Source organism: Boleophthalmus pectinirostris, unplaced genomic scaffold (genome assembly GCF_026225935.1).
Source record: "Boleophthalmus pectinirostris isolate CB_2022bp ecotype Guang Dong unplaced genomic scaffold, ASM2622593v1 HiC_scaffold_16, whole genome shotgun sequence".
Lineage (NCBI taxonomy): Eukaryota > Metazoa > Chordata > Actinopteri > Gobiiformes > Gobiidae > Boleophthalmus > Boleophthalmus pectinirostris.
This window is the reverse complement of record NW_026571095.1, coordinates 15,445,685-15,457,039: the sequence shown is the minus strand read 5'-3', so window position 1 is coordinate 15,457,039 and position 11,355 is coordinate 15,445,685. Positions and strand designations below refer to the sequence as shown.

General features: G+C 39.8%; 1 protein-coding gene and 1 long non-coding RNA gene across 2 annotated transcripts; both read right to left on the bottom strand.

The window, feature by feature from the left end:
* Positions 1–2,569: 2,569 nt before the first annotated feature.
* LOC129408427 (uncharacterized) lies at positions 2,570–4,608 on the bottom strand. The gene is made up of 6 exons (XR_008631930.1): positions 4,255–4,608; positions 3,598–3,663; positions 3,184–3,240; positions 3,053–3,100; positions 2,922–2,956; positions 2,570–2,763 (listed from the first exon to the last, which is right to left on the bottom strand). It is a non-coding gene; the product is annotated as an uncharacterized LOC129408427 (long non-coding RNA).
* A 1,884-nt stretch (positions 4,609–6,492) lies between these two features.
* Positions 6,493–9,172, bottom strand: LOC110159062 (relaxin-3 receptor 1-like). The gene is made up of 3 exons (XM_020923631.2): positions 8,964–9,172; positions 7,582–8,025; positions 6,493–7,098 (listed from the first exon to the last, which is right to left on the bottom strand). Exons 1-3 carry the CDS (start codon positions 9,168–9,170, stop codon positions 6,493–6,495), a joined length of 1,257 nt encoding a protein of 418 aa, XP_020779290.1. The 5' UTR covers positions 9,171–9,172.
* Positions 9,173–11,355: the final 2,183 nt, after the last annotated feature.

Sequence of the window (11,355 nt, the reverse complement as noted above, 5' to 3'; positions counted from 1 at the left end):
TGCATACTAAGCAGGTGGGTAAAGTGTCTTGCCTAAGGACATAATGATGGTATGCACTAGAGCTACTGCTGTTCCACATAGCATACCATCACCAAATATAGGGTGAATGAATAATAGCTACAGTGCAACACTTTGAGAGGCTTTGTCAAGCCTGTAAAGCAAATTACAAGTGTAAGGCATTATTATTAATAGTAATAGTAATAGTAATAATTATTGTAATGAATTAATAATAATGAATCTATAATAATAATAATCAGAAGAAGAAGAAAAAAGTTGGTCCACACTCAAATGCTGCAAAGCTCTTCGTATTTACAGCACACCACTGAGACGCTCTGGGCATAGTCCTCTTTGACATGTCTGATGAACATGACGGACATGCCAGATTAAGGGAACTAAATTTTCTTGCTATTTTTTGTGTTGCCTTTCTTGGATCCTGCACTCACCCAAAGAAAACTTTAGGAAATATGTAATTATCCAATCATGTGGCACTGTGGCAAGAAGAGATGTGTAAAGTGTGTGGTGCATTGGATATGCTGTATTGAATGATTACACCAGACTGTTTTCAGCATTATAGAGAATGGTGAAGTGCAGTCCGGAGGTAAAATGCTTTATTAATGTAAAAAGGAAAAAAGGCAATGAAAAGACTGCAACCACGTGTGATTCTGTGATAATTATGCCATTAGAGATGGTAGGTGCTATTTTAAGATGAAAGCTACCTGTCCTTTTCCCCAAGTGCATTCAAACTGACTCTCATAATTTCTACACATGAAGAAAAGATGGGACATGGGAGCCATGTTGATACTAGTCCATCTGCACAGCACACACTTGTAAGACCCTTTCTGTGAATTGTGTTTGGTTACAGTTTTGTCTTTTATTAGATCTCCAATTAACCACAGCCAGAGTGCCTCTTCTATTTTGAAGCCGTTTGATAATTGATGTGGTACAACCAGGTCACAATTCATGAAAAAGAAAACTGTTATAGAGTCATTTTAATTCTTTCATGTCAAATTTCCCTTGGGATTTTGTGGACATGACCTGTCATTAGAGCCCGACCGATATGGATTTTGTTGTGGCCGATATGAAACCCATATAATGGGAGTTGGAGCTGCCGATAGCCGATATAATCGCCAATATATTTAGTGATGTAAAAATTCACTGTAAATCTTGAATTGATTAAAAAACTTAGGTTTGGCTCTAGTGAATTCTAAATTGGGTTTATTTAGGCAACATTTATTGTTATTTTGACTCTTTACATCATATTTACATACAGTAGATTGGACTAATGGCATTTTTGCATCACATTCTAGCTACTGTTACTGTCACTGCTAGTGATGGGTATTCCAGTTGTTTTTTTTGTTTTTTTGGAGAACCGGCTCGGCTCACTAAAGCAGCTGGCTCTTTCGGCTCCCAAGCGACTCTTGACATTGTTTTGTTGCAAGCAGGACTAAACCAGAACTGAACCAGGACTGAGTGTCGGGACTCGCTTTCTATCTTTCTTCTTCACTCGAGCCCAAGATTAGTCCTGGTTTATTCATTTTATGTTGAACTGCAGCCAAATATGCACTTTTTTTTATCCACGCAGATTTCTGAAAGTTTCGTTTTCAGCCGCTGCTGCTGTCAAACTACGGGTCTACATGCGGCTTGAAGAGAAAAAGTGAGAAAAAGAGAAAACACGGCTCCCAATAAGAAACATGCTCCGGTTGTTCACTTCAAAGAGCCGGATCTAAGAGCCGCTTCGACCGACCCATAACTCCTAGCTAGTAACCCACATAGCAAAAAATATCCGCGGCGGATCCGCCCGGAGATTCGCGGCGGATCCGCAGAACGGATCCGCATCGGAGTTCACTTGCACATCGCCGCGGATCAGCAACGGATCCGCTGCGCGGATACGCAGCGGATCAGCCGCGTCTCCGCCGCGGATCCGTCAAAATAAGCCCGGATCCGCGGCGGAGGCGCGGCTGATCCGCTGCGTATCTCGCGGATCCGCCCAGGACCCGTTTTGGATCCGCTTTCAGAACCGGGTTATCTGCCGCGGATCTGTTTATTGTGTCGTTAGGAGCCTAAATATGCTTCAGATTTAATACTGATCCACTTCCTACTGACCTAAATACACACCAGTAGCATTTGCATTGTAATTGTACATAAAACTTTTACAGCAAGTATTAAAACTAGGATATAAAGGCTTAAATTTAAAAACATAAACTTAAACAATTTCAAAGTTGGATCAGTGATATCCTATCACTAAAACTCATTAGTTAAGAAAAAAAGAAACTTTTTTTTTTTTTTACATTGTAAACAATATTTATTTAAATCATTAATTAGAAATATTAGGACATGAATAATCATTATTAATGTTATAGGACTTATATACCCTTTGAGTTAACCAATGCTTCATTCTTAATATGAAAATGACAATTTACAGTTTTTACTAAAAATAGTTCAAGTTTCAGCAAAGTTTTATTTTTTTTTAAATGGCAAAAAACAAATATAAGCTATATGAGTAAAAGCCTGGACAGATGAGACAGAGTGTAGCCATACCATACTGTTTAAAACTAAAACTTAACTTGTGTTTACCACCACAGTACACGGGTGGTTGTTCTTATAGAGTGTGCAGTGTGGGAGCTTCAGAGCCTCTGTCTTTAGCTTCAGTCTGAGGCAGAGGTTTTGAGGCAGAGGTGTAGTGAGGCTGGCTCCTCTTCAGTCCTACTGGTGAAGATCCAGTCTGTCAGTGTCCAGCTCTGGACTTCCCCTTTCTCACAGCATCTGAAATGACACCAGTGTGTATTAAACACTCCATTACACCTCTTATTCTTGTAAGGAGTTAGAGTTCAGGTTTGTGAAGAACATTGTAAGTCATGACAGTGGCTGTGTGATTTGAATATGAAAGGTAAACACTTGATTGGAGAAATCTATGCACTTACAGAGGGTCAGTCTTTAAACTCCACCACAGCATGTTCTGAAAGAAACAATATGCACAACAACAGGTGTGATTATAATGTGCATATGTTTAGTTATGAAAGTTAATAAAAGTAGGATAATACAGTAAACTTACAGAGGGTCTGTCTCTACATTTTTGGAACTTGGCCCAGCAGAGGGAATTCTGCAAAACATCAAATAAGAGAAACACAAATATCAGTTTGGATCATTTCAGGCCCCAGTGTTTAATCCAAGTGCAGTATTTACCTCCAGAGGGTCTTTGTCATGCTGTTATGTCCATCTTCTTATTAACCATAGTATATTCTGAAACAGAGATGAAAAACATTATTTAACTCATAGTACTTTAGCGCAGTAAAACTGAACTCTTTTGTTTTAGTTTGAGCCTGAGTATGAACATGAGACATATTTCACTGCTGTTAATACACAATACTCTACTACATTTACTTTTACCACAACATTTAAAATATAATAATCAATTTATGATGGTGTTCATAGTCAATATCAGTGTAATATAGATGTGACACATTAGTGTTCATGTCAACATCTCTCACTGAAAGTCTGAAGCACCGTCTCAAGTCCCATAACAGAAAGTTAGAGACAAAGTCAGATCTGGCTCTAAACTAAATCTTCACTGTCACAGAAATCATTAAAAGTACTTACTTCTGATCAGCGTGCCGGGCTCCTGATAGGGACACTCAGCAGAAGGACAGGGGCTCCTGATGTCATCTGGGGAAAAACAACATAAGTTTTGGTTGGTTAGCTAACGTTAGCTGTTGTTAAAAGTTGTGCTTTTTATTACGTTATGTTATTGTATTATGGCACGTTGCGTTAAATTATTGTATTAAGGCACTGACATGACTGCACTTTAGTCTCAACTCAACAGTCAACACTCTAGTCTACACAAATAATAATTATCTCTGGTTAAAAACACAACCAGATCAGACACCGGTGTCACCGTCGCTCCACAGCCGAAGGGAGAGCGCCGAGAGCGGCATCCAGCCAGAACCGAGCCCGTTAGACACGACCAATGATCAACGGAGCAGAATTACAATTCTGTGATCGTAAAAATATACAAGAATATAAGTAGCGTTATATAAAAATAGTATTTAGACTGGGATCTACCTCAAGAGACGGAGTTATCCTGACTCCTCACCTCACATCGTCTTCATCACGTCAGCTGCTTCTGTCGCTAACTTTCCTACTGCACTTGTCAAAACTGATAAAACACAGTCACAGATGTACACACACCACAATATAACGTTAACGTTATGTACATTAATGATGACTAATACAATTAACTTTTAAACTATTACTTACAGTGAAATCCACGGACAACAGGTGGATGTTGTTTCTTTCTCTCATGTTCTGATAACGGCTGAGTCAGTGGCGCGTCCGCGCAGCGAATCCGAACCGGGTTAGCCGCGGATCCGCGCATTGATAGTACAAATCATTGTGTCAAAAACAAAGTGTTGTGTTAAAAGTACGTTCACAGTGCGGATCTAAGATGATTTAACCGCAGATTCTCTCTGTAACAGCAGGCCATCCAAGGGTTAGGGTTAGCAACAGTCAGAATGCGAATACGGAACAAATACGCAGCGGATCCGCAAAGCGGACGGACTGTGGGGCGGATTTGGCGGACCGAAAGCGGATCCGCTGCGGATCCTGATGCTAGTAGGGAAACTATCGCTATTAACCTTTAGCCGTAAAAACGTGCGCACCGCGGTAATTAAATATATGTATAAATGTGAATCATTCACACGTCTATTCACAGCTCATTTACATATCAATGCTGGTCCAGTAGTAAATATACGGCCAATATAATCACTTTACAATAGACCAATAGAAAACAGCCTGTTTATGTGTGGGAGCTACAGCAGCTAATCGCTAACAAAACCTAAACTAGCTTCAAAGTCGATGTATTTCCAACACTCACCGCTCACACAGGCTCCTCCTCACATCACAAGTCTGCACTAATAAATGTCCTTTTAATCCAGACTCAAACCGATTGTCCGAAAAAGAATATAATCTCAGTGTTGCTCACCGCTGCGGGTGTAAACAAACACACGCGAGTGAAGTGACGTCACTCTGGTGGTGTGTTCAGGGACAGTACGGACACAGACACAGACAAATTACACCGTAGATAAATACTGATGCGGAGCCACATATCTGTCTGTAAATTGGATTAAATGAACATAATGTAGAGAGTCTAAGCTTTATAACGAGGTATAACATGCCCACGTGAAATATCGGCCCATATCAGCAAGCATATCGGCCGATAACCCATATGTCTCCAGGTGCCCATATTGGCCGATAATATCGGCCAGCCGATATATCGGGAGGGCTTCTTTAAGTCTACTACTATATTTACTCAGAAAATAAAATGCAAATTAACCTAATAATCATGTTTGGCATGATGTTTAAGTCCTTACAAGAAAAAGAAGGGGACCGCTAAGTTACGGTACGAATACCACACAGTGACAACATGCTCTACTAGACAGAAATGCACCTGACTGACCCAGGAATCGTACCTGGGGTACTTTTGGAATTTTGTATCAAGACGAAAGTTAGTTCCCTTCTGTTCTCTCTTTTGATCACTTTCATCCTGTCCATTACAGAAAAAAAACATCTCCTTAATCCTCACACTTGTTTTTTGTGTGTGACTAACACATTTTAATATCATATTGTTCACTTTCTGCAGGCCATGCCCCGCTCACAATCTATTCTCATTTCATTCCTCCCATTAAAAATACAGCCCTTATGATGGACGTGACCTGCAGGCCACCTTGTCCCTTCTCAGTGACCAATAAGATGTAATTCTGATAAGTGATGTAATTACAGAGCATAAAAGGAGTGTGTGGCATTTGCTTATCCATGATTCAGAACTGAAAGATTGTAAAAGGGCAAAAACGTGTCTGAGTTTTTGTACATATGTGACCAGATAAAAGTAGAAAACACATACAAAATTCATGGTCCTTTTAATGTATTTTATCTCATAATACATACAGTATGCTGGATTTTGAAGCTATTAACAGCAGTGCAGCACCACATACAGACAGCAATAAAAGGAACCATTCAAACAAGCACCAAGTCTCTGTGAATCTTAGAAAGCACATGTGTAATGGGGACTTGGCTGTGAACATCAAGACATAAACAACTTATTCACAATGCTTCTCTGATTCAATGATTGCAAGTGTAAGATTGAGTTTACTTTGCTGTTTGGACCAACCCACTCCTGTTGTACTTTGCTTGATTGTCCAAAGACCTAGTTCACAGTTGGATTTGTAGACCTCTGATTGATTACTTTGATAGAGACGAGAAATGGAATAATCTCTTCAAAGGTGGTATATTTTTAGAAAGTGTGCATCCTAAACTCGGTTTTAGGGTAGTTCACATTCATATGGAGTTTTCTTCATTAAATGTACAGTGATACTGCATGCTCAGAATCACCCATAACAAAATTATCCAGAACACAAGAAAATAATAGTTTTATACAAAATTACTTTTATATAACCACTGCTGTGCATACAATCTTGGGTGATGTTTAAATTAATGCCCTCACATATTCATTTCTGTGTTTATCATGACCAGGTTTGGGGGGGTCCCCTCCACTCTCCTGCCCCTCAGAGCCCTGGTCAGGATGGTGTGAACAGAGCGGGACACTCGGAGCAGCATGTCCTTAAGTCCAGCACGGTACTCCTTGCGGATAAGGCAGTAAAGCACTGGATTGAGACAGCTGTTGGCGTGAGCCAGACACACAGTCAGAGGGAAAGCATAGGCCTGTGTGTTATAGAAGGCCTTACTGAATGGAACTAAGTCAAACTTAATGAGCACACCCCATAGCGTAAGTGCCTGGTTGGGGAGCCAGCAGATGAAAAAGGACAGCACCACGATGGTCACCGAGCGGGTGACTTTGGAGCGCCTGCGGTGCCGCCCCCTCTCACTCTCCGTCTTTTCCGTCACGTTCCCATTCACCACACTGGTCACCACACGCCGACTCAGGATGAAGCGCAGCAGCAGGAGGTAGCACACGCTGATGATGGTCAAGGGCACTACAAATCCCAGAAGTACTTTCTGTGTCTGATAAAGTCCAAGCAAGACTTGCGGGTCCCACTGCCCTGAGTCCGAGAAGCGCACCAAGCACAGCTCATCTTCAGCAGAGACCTGTGAAGACAAGGGCCGCACTCAGTGCATCCTCACTAAAGTGTTTAATCTTTAAAGAAAGGCTTGTGATGTGAACAAATATTAAAACATGGGCCACCAATACATGTCGTGAGCTTTAATTGCTACTCAAGGAAAGAGATGGCCATAGATGTATAACTCCAAAGTCGAATAATGATTTAATGTTCTCAGCAGAGAGAGCTGGCTCTGCATCACCATCCATATGCATGTGCAGATGAAGGTTTTGTTTGAAGTTTTCATTTGACATTTTCAGAAGACATTATTCAGATTTTAGTCTCAAAGACAGATCTTACACACAATTTGTGTCCAATTGCCAAAGAAATTTACCTGCCAGCTGTCCAAACTGAATAAATATGTAAAAGAGGAGCCCATCTGCTCTTCTATATATGCTAATACTAGTATTTCACTTGTCAGTATTGCAAACAAAATATCACAAACTGTTGGTATCATGTGTGTATAACTAACCTGGACTGTTGTTGAATAGAGAGCATGGGGCAGAGTAGCCACCAGTGACACCACCCAAATGGCCAAACTGGCCCATTTGGCACGAGCTATGGCGATCCTGGGACTTTCCATCTTCAGAGAGGTCATGAGAGAGTGGTAGCGCGTCATGCTCATGGCGGTGAGGAAGAAGACACTTGCATACATGTTGAGGGTAGTCACTGAGCTCACGATCTTACACATAACTCTGCCAAAGGGCCAGCGGAAGTCCAGCACTGTGTCTACAGCCCAGAAGGGCAGAGTCAGCACAAACTGGAGGTCTGTCAGAGCCAGGCTCATCACAAAGCTATCAATGGAGGAGTGGTGGTGGCCACGGTGACGAGAGTGGAGCAAGAACAGGGCCAGAAGGTTCCCCACCAGCCCCAGCACGCACACCACCAGGTAGACCGAGGCAATGACAATGCGCACCTGTCACAGACAACATAAACTCATTCTCTGCCCTATAGTCATCAAGGGGAATATGGCTCATACATGCACAATTTATACAGGGTGTCCCAAAAATGTCACGTCATTTCGGAGGCCAATAATTTTGGAAATTCTTGTTGAAATAATCTAAAATTTTCACAGATTATAAAGAAACAGATCAGATTATTCTTGTTCTGTTTTCAAGTTGAGCCATGCTGTTCACTCCCAAAGAGAAGTAATTTTGCTTCTTGGAATATGCTCGCACAGTCAATAAGACAGTGCAGCATGCCTTCAGTGCAAAATTTAAATCCAGAAATTTAAAGAGGAAGTAGTGCTAAAAGATCTGATAGACCATCATCAACATCAGAAGAGAAGATTGTGTAAGTTTGTGAAAAACTCTTGCGAAGCCCCAAGAAGGAGAACAAGTTTGGAAACCCAGATTCCTCAAATGACAGACCAGATTTGATTCTATACATTCTGTGAAAATTTGAAGTTATTTTAACAAGGCCTGCAAAATTATGTCAATTTTTTTGGGATACCCTTTATTTTATAGAAGTCTAATTAAATGGTATTTTTGTGATAAACTTAAGAATGTTTAAAGTCAAATGATCATTCTTTTCTTTCAGCCAAAGGCAAGTCACAAAAATCATGTTTTATGCCCTTCATTTTACATCTCTCCCCTTTGTAGATTAACAGAACTAACCCAAAATGTCCATCCATAGTATACCATTATAGCCTACTGATATTTTCTTTGAGATCTATAAAAAAGAAAATATATAGTATATATACAATTATATAGTCAATATTGAATAGTGTTAGAGGTGCTATAGGGCTTTGTTTTCTGATTATAGTAGGCCTATATGATTCATTAAATTGATTAAATGTCAGTAGTGTGGTAAAGGTGATTAAGTACGCAAAGCTGGTTTGTGAACGTGACCTACCGCCAAATTTGCACTGTCTCCATGTAGATCCAATGAGGATTCCTTTGAAAGTATCTGGAGCCAGCAGTGGAGTGATAGGTTCAGCGTGCCCAGGTTGGTCGCTGCGTCTGTGGGGTTGACCAGTTTGGAGATGTCGCCTTCATCCTCGTCTCCCCCGCACGCACTGTAATCTCCAGGCAACTCAGATCCATTGCTGTTATTCTGCATACTCTCCTAATAAACTAGGCCACCAATTAAGACGGAGAAAATTCCCATTTTCTCTTGTTCCGTAACAGTCCCGTTCAGTAGTTGCATAGTTGCATCATTACGCGTTACTCGCTCCCACTAATAGGTTACTTTTTAAATGAGCCTACATCCAGCAGACATGCTCCACATTAGTTATTTATTCGCCATCAGTGTATGAAGTGAAGTGTAGGTTCCAGCTCCGTGTTTTGCCCTGTTCCGTCGGATGCTGTGGGCTTTTATAGAGTCGCTCTCCTCCGCTTCGCGGCTGATCTGGACGCGCAGAAGAAAATGCGCACTTAGGATTGGAAGATCCTGAACAGAGGCGATGCTTTACACACATTCTGTACATCTGATTTTATTGGTCAGGTCAGAAAAGGAAATAAGAAAACATTCTTCGGGTGTAATTTATTATTAAATATAACTTAATATGCGAAGTGCATTACTATAGGCCTACTTTTAAAATGGTTATAAATTATGCTAACGGCTCAAAGATAAGAAAGCTGTATGTAGTGGAGATTTTACTCATCTGTAATATTCTTTTTTTTTTTTTTTTTTTCTGTTGCCTTCATTTATGTCTTCGGGAAATTGTATACAATGAAATAATAAAATAAAGTACAAAAATATTACATTTTAACAAGTAACTAGTAATGTGTAACTACTAAATCCCCACACTGTCTTTAGGTCACTTGGGTAACTCAATGGGTCATCTGTATGAACAGAAGCAGAAAAGAGAGGGATCAGGAGAATGTCTTTAAATTCAAACTAAACTTACACAGCCCAGTTTTCAAATTCATATGAGGAATTATTTCTTTAAGAAGTAGAATATAAAAGTTTCATCTTGAGAGATTATTGCCCAATATGACTGACAGCTCATTTTAGCAGCCCTTTCTTTGAGGTAGGCTATCTTATCGAATGTAACATTGGTCCATCTTGACGTGAGAAAATGTTGTCTGATCTTCAGGATTTTCAGTTAATGCTATAAACCTGAACCATGGTTGAAGAAGTTAGGTATGCACTTGCACTATAACTTGAGGACAGTTTGTTTACCAAATGTTTATACAAAATCTTGTTCTTTCAGCTCAAAGAAGGTTCCATTTACAGTTGATGTGGCTTAAGTTCTGTTGTTTTCTTTGCTTGTTGTTGTTTACCCTTAGAAATCTTAGAAATATACTGTATACCAGCCAGCATATATCTCTTATTGAGCAGTTTGCATCACAGTATTTTTAAAGGAAAAGATAATTACTTTTTAAATTATCTGTCTTAATTAATCTGACTGCAAAATTGCCTTGTATTAACTAGACAGTATACATGCTGTCATTTGGGACAAGGCACAAGATATAGTATATCCAATATCCATTATGTCCAATATTTTTATTGTCTATTTGTATAATGATTCTATGGGTTTTAGGGTGATTTTATTTTCCTGAGACCAAGTTGTTAAACAGTAAGTGATGTGTGATAGGATGTATGAAATCTTACATGAGTGAATACTTTTTTTATTTGAGACTTGAATGTGAGTTTTGAGTCTATTGTTATACCATGTTTTTCACTAGCCACAAGAACATCTGCAGGTATGTTTGTAATGGTGGATTTGGAGAAGAACACTGAGACTGTTTTGCCGACCTTGAGTTTAAGGCAAGTTAGTTTTTCTGCCACTTGTGTAGGATTGTTGCCATGTGTGTAGATGACTGTCATCCACATACATTTGAATATGGACTTCAGGACAAACTGCAGAGAGGTCATTTATGTAGATTTGAAAACAGCAATAGACCCAGAATGAAACCCAGTGGAACACCTGTAGCTAGAGGGAGAGGAGTTGGGTAGTGACGGCTTGGTTTGTTAAATATGATTCTAGCCATTTTATTGCTTCAGGTGAAAAGTTAAAGGTATTAAGTTTTCTTAATAATATATCACGATTGACAGTATCAAATGCTTTCTACAAGTCCAAAAAAAAAAGGCTCCAACAACTCTACCTTTGTCCAGTATATGTGTGATATTTTCAGTTAAATAACAGTTGCCAGTCTCTGTGCAATGTTAAGCTCGGAAACCAACATGTGTGATTATTTGTTGAGCAACAATTTTCTCTGCAATTTTGGACACTGTAGGCAGAATACTGATTGGTCTATAGGTAGACACTGATAAATGATCTCCACTTTTGTAGATAGGA